The following is a 23,562-nucleotide window of genomic DNA, read 5'->3' on the forward strand; positions in this document are numbered from 1 at the left end:
TGGCTATGAAGAGCTACAAGAAAGAACACAAGCATGAAAGAAAAGGTTTCAAGTTTGTTGTCAATGAAAAGGAAAAGAGCATGTTCTTTTCTCTCAGCTGATTTACTAGCAGATGCTTCAGCACATGACAGACAGATCCAGAATTCTTTTAGCTCCTCCAAACTAACTAACAAACTCCATAAAACTACATTTAGGTAGGAAAGGATGGGATTGCTCCTGTTGACAACAGTCCACATTCAAAGCCAGACATGAAACCACATCTTAGAAGCAACTTTCCATTGTTCAACTTAAAACTTACGCACTACATACTCAGGCAGTGTTACTTCCAAAAGGATTTTCTTTTGGAAAGGAACTCCTTTATAGGACCCCAATCCTACTAACACTTACTTGTATACTTAAATTTAATGCTATTAAATGTGTATTTCCTCTCCCAGGATCAGAACATTTCTCTTTTCACAAAATAATTACATTCCATCAATCCTGATCTAGAATAACAACATGTACTTAAAGCACTTGAATTTGAGGTTTTCAAGCAGGAATATCTAGATAAGTTAACATGGTAAAAAAAAAAAAAAAAAGGTTTTGTATATAAATCCAACTTTTCATAACATTTACGCCCTTTTGGCCTGAAACAGAAAAGACATTCCAAGCAATTTTTAGAAAGAACCACATAATACAGTCTGCAGAGCTGGTAACTATACTAACGCCGGCACAGCTGGGCTCAAACTTCAGTGCCTACAGTCATACCACTGTGGCACTTTACACCGATCAGATTTCATAAACTCATTTCCCAGTGCTGCACTGGGAGATCCCATGCCACTGGAAATGCCACATTTTGGCTAGGCATAGAACATGTGACTTTTTGCAAGAGCAGTGATGTTAGCCCAGCTGTATTAAGGCCCTTACATACTTACATACATATGAAAAACATGCAAAGGCCCCCACAGTCATGCATAATAATGTTTTGTGAATAAAATGCATTATGCCCAACCTGAGGGAAGGGGCGTAAAGACAACACATTTCAGTTCACATTGACCACTTCAGTCAAACTTGCATTTAAACAAACCCAAGTGTTGTTTCATTCACAAGGAGTAGAACAAACTGTATTGTATTACTGGGTTATGGAAATACTTAAGTATTTTCAAAGCCTTGGTTCCAACATACATAGAATCCTCATTTAATCACTTTTAGTTATTAAATATTACCTTTGCTAAACCTCCTTTCAAGTCTGAATTAGACAAATCATTTTTCACTCTTGGTTTCAACTGCTGTATCATGATATGATACCTTAGTGCACAGTTGCCGCATTGTATTCCCAAGGCAGTTGCACTAAAATAGGAAGGAGAGTTTCACATACTTTTGTGACTCCTAGAATTTCTTCCAGTGTCAAAGACTAGATGAGTGTCTCATAAATCTTAGATAGTGTTTCAGTAAAATATCAGATAGTGTTACTGTACACAAGGATGACTCCCCGGAGAGGTCTGAAAAATGATTCCATTTGCTTTCGCTGAAGTTCACTGTACAAATTCAATGACTGATGCAAAGTAACACTCCGCCACTTGCCAACTTCATCATAAAGCTCAGGAGTTCAAGGAGCGGGGAAGGCAATACAAAACTGCCAGTGCACTTCAGTCACGCATTTTTGGAAAGAGCTAAACATGGCTTGACTGCATACCTCCTAGCATCAGTTCTGCTATGGTAGGTATCCTCCATTTTTAGAGCCTACTATCAAAGAGTGTCAAAAGCCTGATGTGTACAAAGCCTGAAAACAGATGCTCCACTTTGAGTGAATAATCTGTTTTAATCAATATAGTGATGGAAATTTTGTGGTTCTACCACCTAATATCTTTCAAATTTTATTACAAAGCCACAAGCTAGAAGACACTCAGCTGAATAAACGCAATAGGCATCATGTTACTTTCTGATATGCTACAAATCATACACAAAACATGCTTTAGCAAGTTACAGTCTACAAGGCAAGCCTGTAGCTTGCTCTCTCATTTTCACAACTCAGGACATACGAATGCACTAACTGTAGAGTCTCGATTCCACATCAGTAACTGACAAACGCATAAAGCAAAACTGAATTATAGGTCTTTTTATACAGATAAAGAAAAAAAAAAAAATCAAGAAATAATTCTAAATGAAACTATTAAGATACAAAAACTTGATTAACTATTCTGAGTCATTCATTATATAAAATAAAAATTCATCATCACTATGCACAACTGCACAAATGTCCACTCATCAACAGGAAAGAAAAAATTCCAAAGAAATAAATTTAGGCTACAAATCCCATTATTTACATGAACTTGCAAGTATTTGGGGTTGTTTCCAAGTTTTGTTTTAAATACTTGGTTGCTTCCAACAGACTGAATGAAAACTAAACAAAAATACTTTTAAAAAGAGTCCTACTCTCATACACTCGCAACAAGTGACACATTCTGTTAAAAATACAGCAGGATAGAAGCACGTTATTAGTACAACATGAAACACATTTTGCAGACTGCACCATTCTATACATGTCTTCGTAATACTAGTTTAACTATAGAGCCACCTGTCCCTTGGACTCCCTTTTATTAATAAAGCTTTTTCTTATGGACACTTTCAATTCCAGAAGCACAAAGGCAAGTCTTCACAGTTCTTTTCTTCTGGGCCTACTCCAAATTGGGTGTCAACAAAAAATACTAGCATTTTGCCCTCTTTTGAAGCACTTAAAGGCTTGCTATTTTCACTTTGGTCCAGTACTTATTCTAACAGTGTTTAATTTTAACAGTGTAAATACCTAAGTTGCAAGTACAGTCCTAATTTAAACATTGTAAATACCTGTCTCACTGGATTGAAACATCTAATACAGTTCCTTTTTGTTCCTTGCTTTATAGTAAAATGTTTCTTCTTACAGTGTCAGGAGTTGTGGTCTGAACCTGCTTTTTGTTTATTTTATCAGAAGGGCTTGAAGAGCAGAATGACACTTTTTTTTATTCAGCAATTGCATTAGACCTTTTAAACACGTTTTAGACACAGCTACCCTTCAGTGCAAAGGAACACTTAAAAAATACGATTCGTCAAAATTATTATCAAAAAAGCAACAGTAGCAAAGACACCTGATACTGCTTGATGCTAGTAAGCCTGGCCACCACAGCCCACAGGTTCAGTGTTCTGGTTGAAGAGCAAGTTCAGGCATCACAGAAGTATTGACAAAGTCAGTGTTTGACTTCAAAAAAACCCCGCACAAAGTAGAGAAGGTAGACAAGATGCACACAATGTAAGTGGAAAGAATTAATATAGATGTCTTAAAAGCTCTTCCTTTCAATGTAGGTGAGACAATATAAACTGCACAGTTATTCATGCATGCACAACCACTGCTACTGTGAGAGTTCACTTTCTTTAAGCCAAACATTCAGACAAAACTGAGCTGAATCCAACTAAGAAAAAACTGATTTGTAGACTAAATTCAATCTTCTGATATTACAGTTTCCACAGACATTATGATAATCTTGGAAAACTCAGCAAGGTAAAAGAAGATTTAATTTTCATAAGGGAAATACTGAGTTAGGGAAAAAAGGCAAGGTAAAGCTGAAAGATTGTCAATTTCCAGAGATATATTACAGAAGTTTTTACTAGGGGTAAAGCTCTTCTTCATATACTCTTCTAATTAATATCACTGTTTGTAAAAATATCGGTTATATTTCCTCCCCCAGGTTTTACTCTCTGAAAGGGTGGGGGCACCATTCGGACTTCTAAGCTGCCTTATTTTAAGAGGAACAGATAATGAGTGTCCTTATTTGTCCTCTAAACCAGTCCAGAACTATTCTAGTTCAACAGATGTTAAAACTTAGAGGTTTTTTCCACATTGGCTTAGTTGTGGAATCTTTCACAACATCAAAGCAACAGGGGTCTGTTTAGTATTTTAAGTTTGTGAGTATTCTGCAGCAAAAGTAAGCAGCCACTCTGCAGTGTTTGCTTTCTGGTGTCCTCTAGCACACAGTTGCTCTCTGACAGACTGGCAGTATTTCTTGTCATAAAGCATCAACTGGACTCATTGCAGTCTTTTAAAAACAAACAAACAAAACACCTGACATCCTGCTTGCTAGATTTTTTTTGAGACTAAGGACTATCCATGTTTTAGAAGTTCAACTTCAGGTTCAGATTCTGTCTGTTCACATTTATCATCTACCTTGAACTATGGGCTCCTGCAGACATCTAGGGCTGCAACAACTACTCTGAAACCATCAGCAGAAAATTGCTGTGTACAATCAGATCCTCCATCAGCAACTGGCTGGAATAAAAGCACAACCGTATATGCTCTCATGGTATGTGTCACCAAATAGAGTATGGATGTTCAGCTCCATTTGTATTAAAGAGTATGAATGTTCAACTCCATTTGTATTAAAGAGAACATTAATTTGGGGACGAAAAAAGGAGCCATCAGCAGTCGCATGTTGCACATGAACTGGATTATAGGCCTGACTTCTTGCTTCCCCCCTTCTATTTCAAGACTAGAAAGAGGTCTACCTTTACTGGTGAAGCAGCTACCTAAGTATTTTTGCTGTTTGAGAATTTTATGTTTAGTTTTCATTCAGTCTGTTGGATGACCGGGAATGATAAATCACTATTGTCTGTATATATGGGAAACAACAACAGTCTTACTGAAGCTGACAAGTTACCAAAGCTGCAAAAGACTTAGAATAAGCACAGTCTTAAAGGCACACAAAAACAGCCCCTAAACCTTCCTAAATTTCAAACGCATTTATTTTAGAGTACAACAAAATAACCGGATTGAGTTCTGAGCTGGTAGAGCATGCACAGCACAGTTAAAGAACCTCTTTAAATACAACAAATAAAGCCATGCTTAGTCCTTTATTAAAGAAAAAAAAGTGAAAACATGCATAAAAAAGCTTAAGAAGACATAAAAACATCCACAAATCATAACTGCATACCTATGATATGAAACAGATCCACAGTACTCCTCAATTACCAACTGGCAGGCTGAAATTACTCTACTTATGTCCCAAGCCATAATTCAGCACTACTTGAACCACGGAAAATAAGAACGTCACTCTATTTGCAAAGCTTTAAAAACAGAGCCATTAAAGAAGCAGAAGAAAGGAGAAAATGTTGATAGATTAGCTTTGTAGCGACTACGTCAGAAGTTTCCTTTTTAATAAAACATGCAAAAGATACACACCTTCTCCTTCACCCACTTCAGCACGATCTGGCTTTGTTTCTTTGTGCTGTCCTTCTGCCACTTTCACTGCCACTGCTCTGCAAATAGCTCCCAGCTTCCGATCCAGAGAGCGGACTCCTGCCTCTCTAGTGTATCTAGTGTAGAGATAATTGTTTTACTGGTGGATATTCTTCGTAAGAGATTTCTTTTGAATGTAAACACACTTTCTTTTTAAAAATACATCCAAATAAAATGAGATGTGAAAGGCAGGGAGACCTCAGGCTGCTCTAATAAACAGGAAAAAAATGTCATGTGCTTTCACAAAAATAATTGTAGTTTGCTGATAATACTGTAAAGAAAGACAAACTACTGAGTGAGAAGACAGCATGACAACACCTGGTGTCAAACAGTAGTGAAATGCATAAAATGAAAAGAAAGGACTATTTTAAAACTCAAAATACCATTCACTGAAAGTTGAGGCACTGACTATGAAAGAGTATTTTCTTTTAGTTTATGAATTAAAAAGAAATGCCAGACAATAACGCTCACTAAATGCCAAAATGCTGTTCCTGGTCATAAAATACTGCAGTTCATTGAATATTGATACACATTTTCCACTAGAACTGAGTTAGTTTCAAGTCCAAAAGAAGTTCTGATCAATATCTTTGCTCCCACGTCCAATAAAAAACTAGTTCTAATTAATACAAGCTATTTAAAAACCTACATTTTGATTTTTTTCAACCTAATTCCAATGTTTAGACACGTGGCCCATCAAGTCATATGAAACAGAATGTTAATTCCCATTTTTTCTATGAAAATGACAGAAATAAAGCTTCATTCTTTAAAATAAAGGTTGTCTGCTGCCAAGACCATGGCTTCACACACTGCATCAATACTAGCTTCAGGTGTTTCTATTTATTCATAGTGCCTTGCCAATTGTGTCAACACAACTGATTGAGAGCCACACTCTGAGAACCAGTTCAAGTAATTCTCTGGAAAAGGAAGGATGATTTGGTTTACACAGCAGAGCCAGACAGAGCTCAGGAAAGAGCAATTCCATAAATTACCAACTGCTGAACTTCTGGAGCTATTAAGGACAATAGATCTTAAGAAATGTTTTGTGTTATCACTTTATAAATGATTTACCAGTTACCAGAAAAAGAAGTTATTTAAACTTAAAGCGATTAATAACAGATTTACCTGGTAATTATGTCCAAAGTGGTTACTTGTGGAATCTGTATTTGCTGTGGAGTCAGGCCATGTTGTTCAAGCTGTTTAGGAATCAAGTGTCTATGTGCAATTTCAATTTTTTCTTCTTGTGTGTATCCTTCAAAAGAAAAAGCCTATGTTTACTATCTTTTTGCTTATACACTACAATATAATCAAATTTCTTACCATTTATAATTTTAACTGATTGACTTTAACAAAAATACTCAGCTGTAATTTAAAAGGCTGTTGGTATGATACTTTATTCATGTGGTTATTCATAACGTCACGTGAACAAGAATAATAGAATTTTAGTGTTTCAAAGATCCCTTTCTTCACTGGAATCTTAAAAAGATGCATCAGCCAACAGCCAGTTAGAATACAAACACATCAATTCGTGAAAATATCATTACAGAATGTATCAATGTATTTCCATACATCTGGAACTGAATTTTCCTAAGTAAAATGCTGAATTTCATTCTCATGCTAGAGACCATAATAGAGGCATCCCAACTAGTCTCTTTTAACAGTTCTGGCCATTCAGTCTAGATTCCTGGCAGGCTTACCTTAAGGAACTGCTTTTCATTTCAGGAAAAACACCCCCACATTGTTTAAGGACTTGCAATAGCCACTTCAATGAAAACACTGTAGTGTTACCTGGAACTTGAATAATTTCCATTCTGTCCAGCAGAGCAGGTGGGATAGTAGCTGTGGTATTGGCTGTAGCTATAAAAAGGACTTGGGACAGATCAAATGCTACATTTAAGTAGTGATCGGTGAAACTGTGATTTTGTTCTGGATCCAAGACCTTAATAAGAGTGAACACAAAATTGATGCAGTTGCTCAATTAGGAGTAAATAAAGTATGCACAATTTTACTATATTCCATTTGGGTCTGTCAAATGTGACTTTACATTCATAAAATATTTTATGAATATTGCTAAAGCCTGACCCTCAATATCCTGCCTCGCTCTGATTACTCTGTAATTACATTCCACACCACAAAAAAAAAAAAAAAAGTAATTTCCCTATTAGTTCTTTTTACCCTTTTCTAAAGATGGCTGCAGCATTTCTCCAATCATCAAGTACCTCCTGTAAACTATCTCCAAGACCTTTCACAGATGATAGAGAGCAGCCTTTCAAGGACTTTCGGCACCCTTGGAAAAGCAGCCCATGTGGTCCCATGGCCTTGTATGGAATTCTCTCAAGTAATGCCTGACTCCAACCCTTATCTGCTGCTGGTAGCTCTTCTTTCTCTAACCACACTAACCTGAGAGATTTCACTGTGAAGACCAAAGGGAAGAACATAGATTATCTCAGCCTTATCTGCTGTCCCTAAATCACCTGCCCCACTCATTCAGCTTTGTCCAGTCTTTTGCTACTAATGTAGTAGTAGAAGCTCTTTTTATTGCCCATGACATCCCATGCAAGTCATGACTCTAGCTGAGCTCTGGCTTTCCTAACACAATCTTTGCACCTTTCTTTTTTCACCCAATTTTGTGATTAAAAAAATGGAGACAAAATTAAACAAGCACTGAAGAATAACACACAGTCTGACCAACCTGAAAAATTTACTTATCCAACACTGGCATACATCTAAGCTGTTACTTGAATAGGCTGTTTTTCTGCATGAGGTGAGAAATATTCTACATATGTGGATCACAAGTGTACTAAGATGCTGTCCAGTAGGTTTTTTAACATCGCTAAAAATTGGAAGTTCATTGTATATAGCAATCTACACTTCGCTTCCATATCATCACCTATGAACCACCTTCGTTCCACCCCAGCCTTAAAGTACTGCTACACGTTTCCTTCCCAAACGATGAATTATCAATACTACACCGACATAAATAGTTCTCACATTACAAATAATGAGACCTATGGATCTCTTGAGAAATAGCACACTGCTGTCAAAATAATTTATCTGCCTACACCTAAATGAAAGCACCCCTTGTCTAAGCAACTTGAATTATAGCCAAGAACAGTGTTCATAAATCTAAAAAACAAGGTTTGAGCACTTCTTAGCTGGTTATGAAAGAAAAAATTCTGAATTTTCACTACTCTTAAATTCTGTTCAGTCTTTTAAAAGTTAAAAAACTGTAGAACAGAAATGTTTTATGATTACAACAAACTAGCAAAATAGTTTTTTTAAAGAATGCCAGAAATACAGCAGAACTTTTTAAAAAATAGAACAATTTCTCATTTTATTTTTAAGTACTGCACAGATTTAAGACTAATATTTGAAAATGTATTGCAACTGTAATAAAATACAAGTTATATGTTCCCCTTAATAGTGAAATCTTAAATCATACTGAAGCATATGCCCAAATTCTAAAGCTCAGGTTGGAACTCAGTGAATGTTATCGTTGATTGGCTATAAGCTATTCAAAAGCCTCTTTTCTTACCCTCTTCAGCAGCCAGCTGCTATCATTTACTCCCTTTTTTACTGATGAAGGCAAGGGCCTTGAAATATCCTGACTAGTCAAGTACACCGATGCATAATTCATTCAGAGTTACAGATGCCTCTTACCTCAACTAGTCCTACAATCTAGTCCTAAAATGCAGGGGGACACAGCAATAAGCAGCGTATCAAAGCACAGCATCTACAAACTGTCTTCAAAGAAAGAAATCTATACCAAATATTAGTCTCCCATTCAAAGTCTGCTCTTGCCAATTTTTCAAAAGTAATTCAAACAGTAAATACTAATTCAACTTAGCCTTTTTTTCTTTTTTACACTGAGAACACAGTATTTCCACAAAATTCCAGTCTGTTTGCTGAAGCATTTGCAACTACTTCCAAAGATGTTGAAAAACCATGTACTCTGACAGACCAAGTTGTTTTTTTAATAACATTTATGAACTGGAAATTCTCATGAATCCTACTAAGTGCTAAGCTAGTGATTATAATATAATTTACAAAGGTATACAAAATATCGATGCTGTACTCATGCACAAACAGTACTCTCCAATAAAGGTAAAGGAAACTAATGAAGACCAACTTGGATTATACTTAAAAAGGTGAATTATCTGAGATTTTCTACAAGGGTTAGAGTTTCTCTGGACTAGTAATTCTTTGTCATGGTAACCATTTCTTAGAATAAGACATAAAACAATATCACACCTATGCATTTAAACCAGATTTTCCAAAGCAAATTGAACTGTTCTTCAGCTAGGTATCTGTGCTAAAGTTCAAGTTCGAAAGTTGTCAAAGATATTCAACTAATACAAAAATATTAAGTACAAAAAGAACATTCACTGAACAAAACACCTTGGTTAATTTATGGCTGACAGCTCACGTACATACAAAGGCTTCTCTGTAACAGCTTTTTATTACCACAAAATCCAGAATAAGTTCCATTAACATTTAATTGCCTGGCAATGCTCCTGGTCTAATTTCCCTGAACACAAATACTCACTATCAGGCACTTGGATCCATTTCTGTTTTCTTCTGTTTTAAACAGAGGTCATCTAAATTTAGACTAAAACATTCCCTTGTTGATGAACAGTAACTGGAAATAGGAAGACATTCTGTATTGCTTACGCAACAACTCTGCAGAATCACTAGAACTAAACACATATCCGGCAATTATAAAACATCAAGCTTTGCTTCCAAGCTTACAGGGTATGGCAATTTTCTTCTTGAATATATCCCATTGTAGACAGTGAGAATTACACACCTATACATTAAGGAAAAAAGGATGTGCCTTTTATACTTAATGACGGCACTTACCAAACAAGAAGCAGCAGTCTGAAAAACAAATGTGCTGGTTAGGTGACCATTTACTATTGTTTGTTCTCCTGTGTAATAGCCACCTTTGCTCACTCCAGATGGACTTTCCAACAATGTAAACCACAAAAAGCAGATGAAAATTAAGCTGTTATGTCCAGGCATGAGTTCTCCATTAGAAGAGGTAAAGCACCTGCTTCAGGATGTTTAGACAGCAGTAGAGGGATATACAGATGTCACACAGGAGCAGCCCAGACATGGTTAATAGAGCAATTACTTCTCCAGATGCAACTAATGGTCAATTAGCAATGACTTACATAAAGAATGCAGCCCAAGCAGACAGCTGGAAGCTAACCCGATGAGCCTCAGTTGGAATAATCCATGGCAGGAGCTGAATTGAGTATCACTGAGAATGCGGTTTTAAAATATGGAAACAAGAAGCATCCCAAAGCAGCAAAGTATCAAAAATTGAAACACAAATAATTAAAAAATAAATTAATTTCATTTGCCCTCACACACTTGACATGACAGAAGAACAGAAATGCTAATTCTCTGCTGCAAGACAGGGAATGAAGAAGAAATTAAAAGAAACAGCAAAGGCTGAATAAAAGTAACAATATTAATGTACAGATCTGGATTCATGACTGGAACACTTCCAAAAAAAGTTATTCTCTTTCCAAGAAATTCCAAATCATTGCTCCTTTACTGATTTTGACTGCCTAGTAAGCAACAGTCAGCTAGCTAACAAAATTTGATTTTCAGGTGTTTTTTATCCAGGCATTGACTAAATTTAGGCCAGCTTAGTTTAATATCTAAAGGAGAAATGACAGAATAAGTACCAGCAAACTCAGAATCAGAGATCATTACTGTTAACAGCAAAGGTAAATAAAATCCCACAAGTGAAAACTACAAAGAAAATGCACTTGAATATTTGCTACACTCCCCAGTTTGTTTTCCTTGCACTTAGAGGCTTCTTCATGCACCCTGGAAACGTGTACCACACACTTGAGAAATACACAGGTAAAGGACCATAACTGTCATTTTTAAAAGCTAAAAAAGGGAAGCCATGGCATTTTGTAGTACATTTAAATTATTGCTAGTTCATGTTAACATGCAGAGATCAAAACAGAGCTCTCAAGCCATAACCTGTTCATACGCTTCATTTTCAGAGAACTAGTTGGCCTTGTCAAAACAGTAATTTTACACTACCTAGCAGGAAGAAAATAATTACATTTGTAGAATGTCAATTGACATTTCATTTGCAGAAAGTCATACAGCATACAGATGAGCTCATGACACCTTAATTTAAGTAGCATTTTTCATATTCAAATCACTGTATTGAGCACCGTCAGTCAAAAAGAGTCATTAGAATGACCCTGTAGGCAAATATTACCAGAAACTCTTACTTTCAAGCCCACCCACAACTGCCCAGCTACAGAAGTTACCACACCTTAAGCTGTGACAACTGAGATGCTTCTAGAATTATGCCCTAAATCATCTCAATGAATGTGGGCCAGGCTAGTTCAAAAAATTTGGATAACTATCTTTTACTAACACAATTCCTTTTGACTGAACAGGTAAAGAACAATCACAGAAGCAGTTCATCTGAAATAGTGGTAGGATGGTAGCCTCTACAGCCAGAGCAAACACAACAGAGCGGTAGACAATATGAAAACAGAGCAGCAGAAGGAAATTCTAAACCTACACAATACCAAAACCCTTAAGTGCACTAGTGCTACATCTGCTCTGGACAGACTCGAGTGTTTCAGCATAGTCCAGCCTTGCTGTGCCATTACCTTCCTCATTCCCACCTTTCCTCATTAGCAGTGCTAGGACAGGAAGATATACGCAGCCTTCTGCACTAAAACGCTGAGGAATGGAAATGCTCTCTGTCTCTTCTCCATACCTGAAGAGACGCTCCTTCCTCTCTCTAGCAAACTGCTAGAATAAAACCGCTGAATATGCAAGTCAGTGGAAGAAGGAATTGTACCAGGATATCATCATGTACCATATTCCAGGGAAAAAGAAGGCAGAAAGAAAGTTCTGGCAGCCCATTACTGCTCTCTGTTACAGACTCCAATACATGAAGCCTGCAAGGTATAGGTCTCAGTTAATCTTCTTCATCATCACTCAAGTTTTAGCCTCCTGAAATCCCAATAACTAATCTAATCAATAAAATCTCAACAGTTGATGGATTTACAAAATACTCTAACAGTATCTTGTTCACCGAAGTCCTTACTTGTGTCTCCTAGATTTTACTTGTGTCTTTAAGCAAGTCAACTTTAAACTGTTTTTGATAAAATAGCTACACCATGTACTTCAAAATTACATTAATCTATATCTTGGTCTAAGTCCCAGAATTTCAGAAAAAAACCACTTAATAGCTGACTCTCATGGAAAGCAAACACCACATCATAATCAGTCAAGGGGTGGGAATCTGTGACCTAAATGAAAACTGAAGTTCAGAAAGTTAATTACAACACTAATTAAAGAAATGCTGCTAAAAGAACACAAAACTACTACATATTACATCCTAGGTAAAATGCTTAGCTCCATTATAAGCTTGTACCATCAAAAGCTTCAAAAATAGATTAAAATTGTTCCTAGAAAGAAAAGGAAAACTTGAAAAAGCCCAGCTACCATCTGGCTGCTCTACAGTTCTTTCTTACAGCTAACAGCATTTGGTCATTAAAAATCAACGTATTAAAGTCCCCCAAATAAGTAATGTTTAAGGCTTGAACGGCCCATAAAATACTTAGACAAAATACATCCTTGCGTTTCAGTACAGATCACTGAGATTAAAGATACCTTACTTAGTATACTATATAACACCATTTACATTGTGCACGAGTAATTGACCGAAATCCAACAATGTCAAAACGTAGGAGGTGGTATTTGAATAAAAAAGCTGACACTGACATGCTATCTTTCATCCACTGAGTCTTCCTGAGTCCAGTATTTTAATTCTTTTCAATTACAAATGAAAAAAGGCTTGTAATTTAACATCTCTTACCTCAAGCAAGGCTGCTGCAGGATCCCCCTGCAAGCTCTTCCCCAGTTTATCAACCTCATCTAACAGGAATACTGGATTGTTAACCCCAACAGTCTTCAGTCCATTGATTATTCTGCCAGGCATACTGCCAACATAGGTGCGCCTGTGAGACATAAGTGTACATGGGGAAAAAGGGGACAAACACATGTAAGGAGTAGAAACATCAAAAATAAAACTCAACAGAAAATATAAGAATAAGCAGCATTTTAAAAATTCTTGCTTTTTTGCAAAACTTTTTGGAACTAGTTGATAAAAGTATGGAATATGCATCTGAACTAATATAAGACATTATATCAGCAGATGAAAATTGCAGTTCCATGGCGCACTAGTTGGTCTGGAAATATATGCATTACAGTATATCCAAACTTTATAGCTTGCAGGCATTTTACATGATTCAGTACAAGCATCCTTGTACTATATGAACAAGCAGAAGCAGATTTGGGAACCTCATTAATACTAACATTTTATTAATGATAATACTGGGGTTTTGTCATCTCAACAGAGCTCACATAGCATGTTAAAAATTAGGGCAAAATTCCAAATATGCTGAACTGTTGATGTCTCCTGTATATACAGCATGCTTTAATTAATACTCACAAAAAATAATTGTATTTACTATGTCATTTCAACATGAAATAAAAAACTAGAACAATGCAATGGAACAAAAAACGTTATGAGTCTGAATTTATTCAGCAAAGGTGGTAAAAACTTTTTTCACAATGCACAGAGCAACTACATTTTACATGCATATATATCCCTTATTTGCTGCATTTGCCATAGCCTTTTCTGCTTGTGCCATAACTAAACAAAATGTTATAATTAAGAGTATGAAATGCTGGTCACTCAGGAAGAAAGTGATACATGAAGTGCTGAATTACAGTACCTATCTCATGACCCTCACAAAACAGTTACGCAGAACAGGCCTGCTTTGCCAGATGATCTGTTTTAACATAGTCCAAAATAAACAGGATGACATTTACAAAGACAAAACCAAAAATACTAATTTGAAAAGATACTAGAGAAGACTTTAAATATAAAAACCCCCAACTCAAACCACACAGCAATGGCGTTAGTTCCATGTAATATTTAACCACCGAGGGAACAAATTGCAGTTACTATATTTAATTCTAGATCGTGGCAAAAATTAAAGTTTTTAAGATCTTTTAAATAGCCAGAGATGCAACAGAATTTCAGTTTGCCCATTATCACCTTCATGAGACAGCTGCTAATGACTGGAGCAGCCAGCATGCAATAGATTACCACCTCAGTGCTTTTGTGTGGAGTTTTACGCTGCGGTGAGCGAGTGGATTCCTCTCCACTGAGGACTGCATTATAGAAAACTTATTACAGATCAAGAATCTGCATGGGGGAGCTATTATACTAGCATGCCACTTCATTCTCCATCTGCACACAGTCAACCTTACCAAAAGAACAACAGGATCCTATAAAATGCAATCAGAAAATTACAAGACTGAAGCAGAACTGAGGTTTACAGAAGTGAATCATTTACCAGTGCAACCAAATTAGTCATTGTAGCAATTGAGGGGGTTTGGTTTCGCTGGGGTTTTGTTGTTGGGTTTTTTTGGTTTTGGGTTTTTTTTTTGTTTGTGGTTTTGGGTTTTGTTTGTTTGTTGTTGTTGGGGGGTGTTGGTTTGTTTTGGTTTGTTCTTTTTTTAACAAAAGGTGCTTTTATGGCACTAGTAAATAATTTTATATGCTTCAGAAAAAATGCAGCCTGACTGTTTTTAATATTCTATTTATGCCAGTAATAGGATAACTTGGTAAGCATTACACATTCTTCTTTCTTGCTTGGTACATTATTCTCAAGTACATGCTTAAAGACATTACACTTCTTTAACGCATATTTGTGTTTTTATATACACAAAGTTTTATTGATCTTTTTATATTCTATAAAATTATGAGATATCTATGTTCCATCTAGTTTTAAGAAACCACTTTGGTTTATAAACTAAATGAAGGTAAACTCGGTTTCTCTAGTCAAGGGAAAGCACTGAATAATCACTCTTTCTCTCCTTTCACCATACAATTGCAACAACACAGGTTTTTATGGCAATTGGAAAATAAGTGTTAGGCACCAAAAGGTTTTCTGAACAATAGATTTGTTTGTTTATACCCATGCACACACACCCCCTTAAAAACTTTTTTCTGAGTTTTTCCAAATAGAAGCACTTAAAAAAAAAAACCACAACAAAAACCAACAGGAAGATATTTTCCTTTCTTGAGACACTGTTGTTATTAATAGATTTTTTTCCCCTCAAACAACCCTGAAAATAGACTTCAAGCCACAGTCATTTTAGATTCAAGTACATTCAGGTATTTAGTGACATATTGACACTTGTGGAAGATTCTCACAGATACAGCACCTTTCAGTAAGACTTGTGTTGTACACAATCAAGCTTCTTAACATTTTAAAATAAACCATACACTAGGTAGGCTGAAGCACAACGTATCAAGATCTGCAGTGAAGAAAAAGCAGAAAAAAAGCAAAAGGTACTCAAGGCAACTTACGACAAGTGAAATCAATACCTTCAAGAAATACAATTTTAAGAGTATAAAAATTAAGTGGCTTCTAAAGCAAGCGATAAGAAAAACATTCTAACAGTGACAGAAGATCATTAATTTGATTTTTTTTTTTTTTTAATGTACCTTGTCCACAGTAAGCCCTGGGTCATGAGCTACCATGTAAAAAACTTGAATAGAAACCACAGTCCAAATGAAATGGATCCAATGTTACAAAAATGATCAAATGGTTCCCTATACAACCCAAGAGTTATTCAAGAAATTCAAAGGTCAAATTTAAAGGAACTCTTGCTGGAAATATGGACTGTTCCACAAAATACTCAAGTCTCCACAGTGTTTGGGTTAACTGATGAGAAAAGTGCACAGTGGCTAGAAACATTCTGCTCTTCCTTTCACTACCTAACAATTGACTATTCTTGCTCTTCTTCTCTCATACTGTCAGCTTCTCCTTTGTATTTTCAATCATCTCTAGACATGGTAAATCTAAAAAACTAACTCCATGTGGTAGGTTGACCTTGGCTGGATGCCAGGTGTCCACCAAACTGCTCTATCATTCCCCTCCTCAGCAGGATGGGGGGGCAGAAAATAAGATGGAAGAAACATGTGGGTCAAGATAAAGGCAGTTCAATAAAAGTAAAAGCCACACGTGGAAACAAAAGAAAACAGAAGGGCTAGTGTCTACTGTCCATCAACAGGTGATGTCCAGCCACTTCCCAACAAGCAGGGCTTCAGTACCTTTAGCAGTTGCTCTGGAAGACAGACGTTGTAGTAACAAATGTCCCCCACACTGCCTCCTTTCTCTCAGCTTTTATTGCTGAGCTGAGCTCATATGGTATGGAATATCCCTTTGGCCAGTTTGGGTCAGCTCTCCTGGCCATGTCCCCTCCCAAGATTTTGCCCACCCCCAGCTTACTGGTGAGGGGGGAATGTTGGAGAGACAGCCTTGATGCTGTGCGAGCGCTGCCCAGCCGTAGCCAACACACTGGTGCGTTACCAACACCCTTCTAGCTACCAGTACACAGCACAGCACTGTGAGGGCTGCTATGGGGAAAATTACCTCCATCTCAGCCAGATCCAATACAGTCCAATATAAATGTTTAATTTATGCACTAAATTTCAAATAAAAATATGCTTAGATTTATTTACGTAATTTGATCAGGTATCACAAAATAAAATCTCAGACTATAAATTTTAAGGTAACAAATACCTGGGTATCAGCTCTTCCCATGCGTAACAGCCTAAATCTGTGATACATCTTCATTTATTAGAGATGTGCCAATACCTATTTTATTGTACTATTAATCAAAGACTCAGGATCTCTAAGGTAAGTAAAGAATGCCAATACAAATGTCATATGTAGGATGACAAAGAACAGTAACATAGTATTTTACCTTGAAAATACAAACATATGTAGCCCATTTTCATTTCTAAATGGTTATTATGGAACATCTCAACACAAGAGTCCTCGGTAAGACAGATCCTGCAGATATTTTCATATAAAACCACTACAATATATTGAAATTACAAGCAGATATGGCCATTTAGGTAAATGTCCAGATGTCTGGACATTAACCTTTGCCTTGTAACTCATGAAACTTGAATACTGCTGTTTGTGAACAGTAGCCACTGAATGTGATGTTATTTATTTTCATTATTTCAGCTAGGGTTAAAAGGAGGAAAAATTATATTCTACATTAGCATTTCTGATGATATAATATGGCTTTGCTCATGTTTTGACGCACTGTTTCTCTCCATGCATTAAACCTAGAGTCAACTGCTTTCCATTCAAAACAGGAAAGTACAGATCAACTTTCCTGGCTATCTCACCTGCATGGTAACATCTTAAAAAACCTTTAATATCTCATGCCACAGAAAGTCTGTAATTTAGTAATCTTTTTACTTATCTTTAGATCAGTGAAAAGGTACCTTTAAAAAAACACTAGAGTTGTACAGCATGTCATTAGGAGCTATGTATTCTAGAAAATGCAAGACAGACAGCTGGGAAATCTAACCTTGTCAGTTCTCCCAGTGTAAACTGGAAATGTGCATGAATTGGAACCCTTGAAGCAGTACTACTATTGTTGATAAAAACATGACCCACTTTCTTCATAGATTTCTAAAGACAAAAAGTTTTAAATTGTTTTCAACTACAATGGTTTTCAAACTGCAGAGGTAGGAGTAGACAACAAAGTTAATGCCACCAAAGAAACTATTTCTAAACTCACTTGCACAAGGCCACAGTTTATTTTTTTGCGAGGACAGAGGTTGGGTCTACTAAAGAGCTTTACAAATGTATCTCTGCTTTATACTTGTATAACAAAGCTATTCCTCTCACAAACCTCTGTTTGAGGTTCGTTTTTTTCTAGTGCAACAAGGCCTGTGCTGTGAACTTCTGCTAGCATAGCTGTACTGGTGAGGAATCACACCTTTTCTCACACAGATACACCTGAACAAGTCTTCAGCACAGGCCTACGCCAGAAGTAAACTATCCAAACATCTATAAATTGAAAAGCAATGGTAATATAAGAAAGAGTGCTTCACAAAGAGGTGAGAGAAAACAGAGCTTCACAGTGATCTCACCAGCACCACTATAAATAAATGGCGCAATTACATCTTTCCTTTTTAAAAATAGAAAATCACAACACACATGCAACAGCGAAGATCATATAGCTCCTCTATAAAACAAAATACCAGTACTGAGGAGATCTTAAATGCAGTGAGCTTCCCGGAAAAGAGTTCAGGGTGGTTGGTTTGGTGTTTTTTTTTTTTTTTGGTAGGTTTTTTTAATACAAGTTAACAACAAATGTAAACCAGCAGACTTTAACATATGGTATAGATGAGTGGTAAACGCAAACAACAGCTGGAGGATGACTGATAAAGCGGTTCTGTTTTTGTACCAAGATATTAATTTCATTTTGGTAATGCAGAACAGTAGTTGCTACTCTTCATCCACTCAGAAAAGGATTCACAAACCCCAGCTGCAGGTACGTGATCCACACTGAAATGGCAAAAACTGGGCGTTTCCGATTGCCCTAGTTACACATCCCACGGAACAGCACACTGACTGAAACACCACACCCCACCCTGCTACCATCCAATATATTTTACTGTGCTTACTGAATCTATTAGTCTGCATCTTTCACTTACAACAGTAATAAGCAGCCAAAGTGAATGCTATTTCAGGCAATATTTGCTTACAAGTGAAACTGAACTACAGTTTCCTTTTTAAAGTTCTAGTACATTTAGTACCTTTTCTAAAATGTTTAGTACATTACTAGGTACATACAGTATCATTCTTCTGCAACGATAATGGAATCCTTAACTTAAGCCTTAAAGCCTAATAAGGAGCTTTTAGGACAAAAAAAATGGCTCCTAACATGTAATATTAGAAAAATCAGCCTACTTAAACAGCAGAACTCAGAGAACAGCAGCCTATGTCTCCTCCACTTTAAGATCACCTCTGTAACATCTCTCTCTGACTGCCACCAGATGCACAATACGGATTGACTTAACTTGGGTTTATTCAAGCACAAGGACATTACAGAGAGAGGTCTACAGAAAAGCTGTAGTTTGATTTGATTAAATCTTATTCTGAGAAGCAGAAAAAAAAATGAAGCAGAATTAAGAAAGGCAGCATGCAACAGTTGATTTTTATTTTACCTACAAAGAACTTGCAAAAGCAGTCAGTCACAAGGGATTCCTTGTACTAACTTATCTAAAGTTTGGTTTTAAACTATACACTTGTTTGTGGAAAAGTAACCACATGACACTTTCACTAATTCTAGATAGTATTTGCCTTTTCTGTTGAAAAATAAACTGTCTTATCAAATACTTCCCATCAGCTAATTTCAAGTAAATTTTTAATATGAAATTTATAATGGTTAGCTTCTAGCATGCATGAATAATTTAATACCCTCAAAAACACTACAGTGACAGCCACAAACACCTGAACTTTAAAAGCCTCAGTATCACATGACTATAGCTGTCTTTATTCTTTATTAGGTCTAAGCACAAGATAGAAAGCCAAACAGCACCCCCCCCCCAAACAAAAAACAAAACCAAAACAAAACAAAAAAACCAAAAAACACCAGTAAGTAATTACTGGCAATTGAGTAAGAGTTGATGACAGTTTTACTTTTATTCATAATGTCGATTTCATGGATGTGGTTTCCCTGTTACAAAAGCTTGAGTCCTGGAAAAGTTACTCATGTCTATAATGCTTAGTATTTAACAGCCTCTAGTGGTTTCAGTTCAAATAGCAACATGTTGTTGAATCACATTTAAAATTGTTTTTAGGATCCATACCATAAGTAATCTGAAACATCAGAATTCTTACTTATTAAACAGTGATTAACAATACAGTTTAGGTATTACAGGAATAATACACAGTGAAGGAGGAGGACAGAGTTTCGCTGCTTTTTCCATTAGTGTGTAAACACATGGGTAAAAAGGCCAGCTATTACAAAGGTCCACAAAACCATCACACACACGCACGCACACAAACCCCCAGTGGTTACTGGGTATGTTGACCAAACCTACATTAGGAGAAAAGCTTCTTTCAAGCTACAAACTCTAGCTAAGTGCCAAACACTCTGGAAAACGGAACTCCTGCAAACTTGTCACAGAATGTGTACAGGAATAAATGCGTGTTGCTCGTTTTATCAAGGGTGCTGAACTAAAGGTTTACGGAACAACTCTGAATTTTCAAATTGTCAAGTACAAAATCACTGTTCTGTTGCATTTTCATCTCTTATGTTCTGGTCTAACAAGTGACCAATAGTATATTATACTCTAGATTCCCAGAAATACATTCTATTCCAGATGTATAGAAGTTTATACGTATGTTCAGCACAAGATTTCCCAGTGAGTCTCCCACATTCCTTCCAGTTGGGACTGTGAGCTTCCACCATTCTAATCTATTCACATATGCAACTAGCTTACACAGTCACAAGTCTGAAGTCTGATACCACAAAACGAACTTTTATCAGAGCATTTCTTGTAAGTTTTCATTAAAATTACACAGGAGAAGTGATACTAATACCAAGGTCCTTTTTAAGCCTTTTTTCAAAACAAAAATATTACAGAACTGAAACAAGAATGATGGTGTACTCTGATGATTGAAAGTAGCAGCATAGCCATTGGGCAAAATTAATTGCTACATGGCATCAAAGAAATAACCGATAACTTTTAATTCACAATAATCTACCTACTGTTGTAAGGAAAAATTTTATTCAATAATGTAACTATAAAAAAAATCCACATGGTTTTACAGATCCTCATAACACTACCATATTCATTATTCCAAATTTCCTGCACTGCATGCAATAAGCATGAAATATGTTTAATGGAAACAAAAATGCTGCACTGATGTTTGGCAGTTACTTATCTACATTACCCATTCATTAAGCTTCCAGTTACAAGGAATTGACTAATATAGACAAAGTTTCAAGACTAAGTAGTAAATACATGAAGAGATGCAAGATCAAAAAAAAGTCCTTAAGGAAAGTCACCCAAAAAATCTTCTTTGAGAACTTCCAGCTTAAGTGTCCTTGTATAAAATTCCTTTTGAAATAGGAAAATAGTACACTAACAAGTTTGAGATATTAAGTAACTCAGTTGCTATCCCTAGCAAATTTTAAGCATCACTCTCAGATTTCCCTCCTGTTTTAGCAACAAACATGGTTATAAAGTAATGCATCACTATTTATAGGCTATTTTGTATAACTAAATCATTGCATCCCTCTTAAAAAGTAGAAGTTGCATGAAACTTTCTACTGAATTTTACTTCAAAGTGCCAAAATGACTTAAGATGAAATTCCGTGCTCCACTGTGACGTTTTTTGTGTTCAAAAAACGTGTGGATGTGGCACTTCAGGACATGGTTTAGGGAACACGGTGGCACTGGATTAATGGTTGGACTTGATGATCTTGAAGGTTCTTTCCAACCTAGTGATTCTGTGATTCTGTAATAAAGGGCAGCTGCAGAAGGAAAGAATAAAGGCTGCACCTCAACACTAAACATCCATTCCCGCTACTAAAATTCTGTCCTGAATAATACCACTGACTACCAAGAAAAATCAATTAATAACTACCATTGTTTGAAATAAGCAAAATTTCTCTGTATTAGCTAAACAATAATCAATGCATCCTGTAACAAACAAAAGAAAAAATTGCCATTAGGAAAGAAGAAAGTACTTACCTGTGGCCTCGAATATCAGACTGATCACAGACTCCTCCTAAAGCAATTCTGTGGAATTCTCGACCCAAAGTCTTTGCAATTGATCTCCCAACACTAGTTTTACCAACTCCTGGGGGCCCCACAAAACAAAGAATGGGTCCCTTAAGGTTGTTTTTAAGCTGTCGGACAGCTAAGTACTCCAAAACTCTCTTCTTCAACTTCTCCATGGCATAATGATCATTATCCAAAAGAATTCGAGCTGCACGAATTTCAAGGCGATCTGTCAATCATTGACAACAGAAATGATATCAGCACGTTTACCTTTAAAAATAGAAACAATTAATTCTACAATACAATAGAAACAAACACATTCTCAAACATGTTCATCAATGCAGTCCCCCGACACATATTTCAGACAATGTCTTCCTAAAACAGAGGTATTATAATTCTCTTTTAATAAGGAAATTAAACATAAGACACAGATCATAGTACTGATGATGAAATTTTAAAAAACCACACCTTTACACTGCGTCACAGGTTGAAATCTGGTTCAAATGAACTTAGTATCTATTTTAGAACAGCAATTCAATGATATGCAAATTATTCAGCATTTGCTTTCTCACAGGCGTTAAGTCTGATTCTTTAAAGTCTTCTCCAAAGATACATTCATCCCTATGTCTTCATCATCTGCTTATGATACGAGTCTATAAAAAACACCCATGTGATATTAGGACTGGAATTTGGGTTTTGCAATTGCCACAATTTGAGGTAAATGGTAGGCCTTACCAATGGACATGAACTAATTCTTTATAGAAAGCAGGAATTTCTGACACAACGCAGCTGTCTTTGCTCCACAATGTAAAGAGAGTACAGAGGAAGCAGTGAAGTCTATCAACACTGCACGCACACACCCCCTTCAACTTCTGTGCATTCCAGATGCAGACCCTTCATATCAGCATGTGTGCATTTCACATACAGACAACTTACTGAATTCTCAACAACCCTATAAATCTTTGTAATGAACCACTGAACAAAAAATTCACTAATGATCTTAATGCTCTACTGGATTTTCTATTTTTATATTCATCTATATGTTTACTCACTGCAGCTATGGAGTCCGAAGCATCACTCACATGAATGTGAATACAAACTTTGAAACTTCATTTAAAGTAAAAACTTCAAACTACATGTGACATGGCATAATTCTGCCAGATTAAGGAGCAGCTTTCAACAAAGAACCATTCTGCTAGGACATGAATGTCAACAAATACTTTACCCATTTTGTGATTCTTGGAATAATACTGTAGAGATCTGTAAAGATCTTTTTGGCAGATCTTTTTGGAATTTAATGATTAAAGAAAATATGTACAAGAAGATTCGTAAAGGCTGTAGTCCAAAACGGACAAAATTCATCATGACGCATACAAAAAAGGCAAAAGATAGACAGACAAGTGTTTCTGTTGGTGTGGTATGTTAGATTTATTTTGAAAATCAGATAGTTTAAAATGCCATTCAAAAGCCTCATTCTTCAGTAGCTGCTAGAAGGAATTAAAATCCTTTTCTCCAGCTTCCAGAAAGCTTTTCTCCACCTTCCGGAAAGTCATTATGCCCACTTAATCTACTTGTGTTGGTCAGTAGAAAAAGTCGTATTTGATTTTCTACTCTTTCCTTGCTCTCTATTTTTGTATCCTGT

The 23,562-nt window shown here is 36.3% G+C and overlaps 1 protein-coding gene across 1 annotated transcript in view; it reads right to left on the reverse strand.

Moving 5' to 3' along the window:
- Positions 1–23,562, reverse strand: part of LONP2 (lon peptidase 2, peroxisomal) — a gene marked incomplete at both ends in the record, with an annotated part of 44,838 nt that overhangs the window by 15,282 nt on the left and 5,994 nt on the right. Inside the window, 5 exons of the mRNA XM_082005883.1 lie at positions 5,189–5,322; positions 6,368–6,494; positions 7,031–7,181; positions 13,113–13,254; positions 21,891–22,149. Of these exons, the coding sequence (XP_081862009.1) occupies positions 5,189–5,322; positions 6,368–6,494; positions 7,031–7,181; positions 13,113–13,254; positions 21,891–22,149 (813 nt within the window). The remainder of the gene's footprint in view (positions 1–5,188; positions 5,323–6,367; positions 6,495–7,030; positions 7,182–13,112; positions 13,255–21,890; positions 22,150–23,562) is intronic.

Source organism: Phaethon aethereus (assembly GCF_964289735.1).
Source record: "Phaethon aethereus genome assembly, chromosome: 13".
In the NCBI taxonomy this organism is placed as follows: Eukaryota; Metazoa; Chordata; class Aves; order Phaethontiformes; family Phaethontidae; genus Phaethon; species Phaethon aethereus.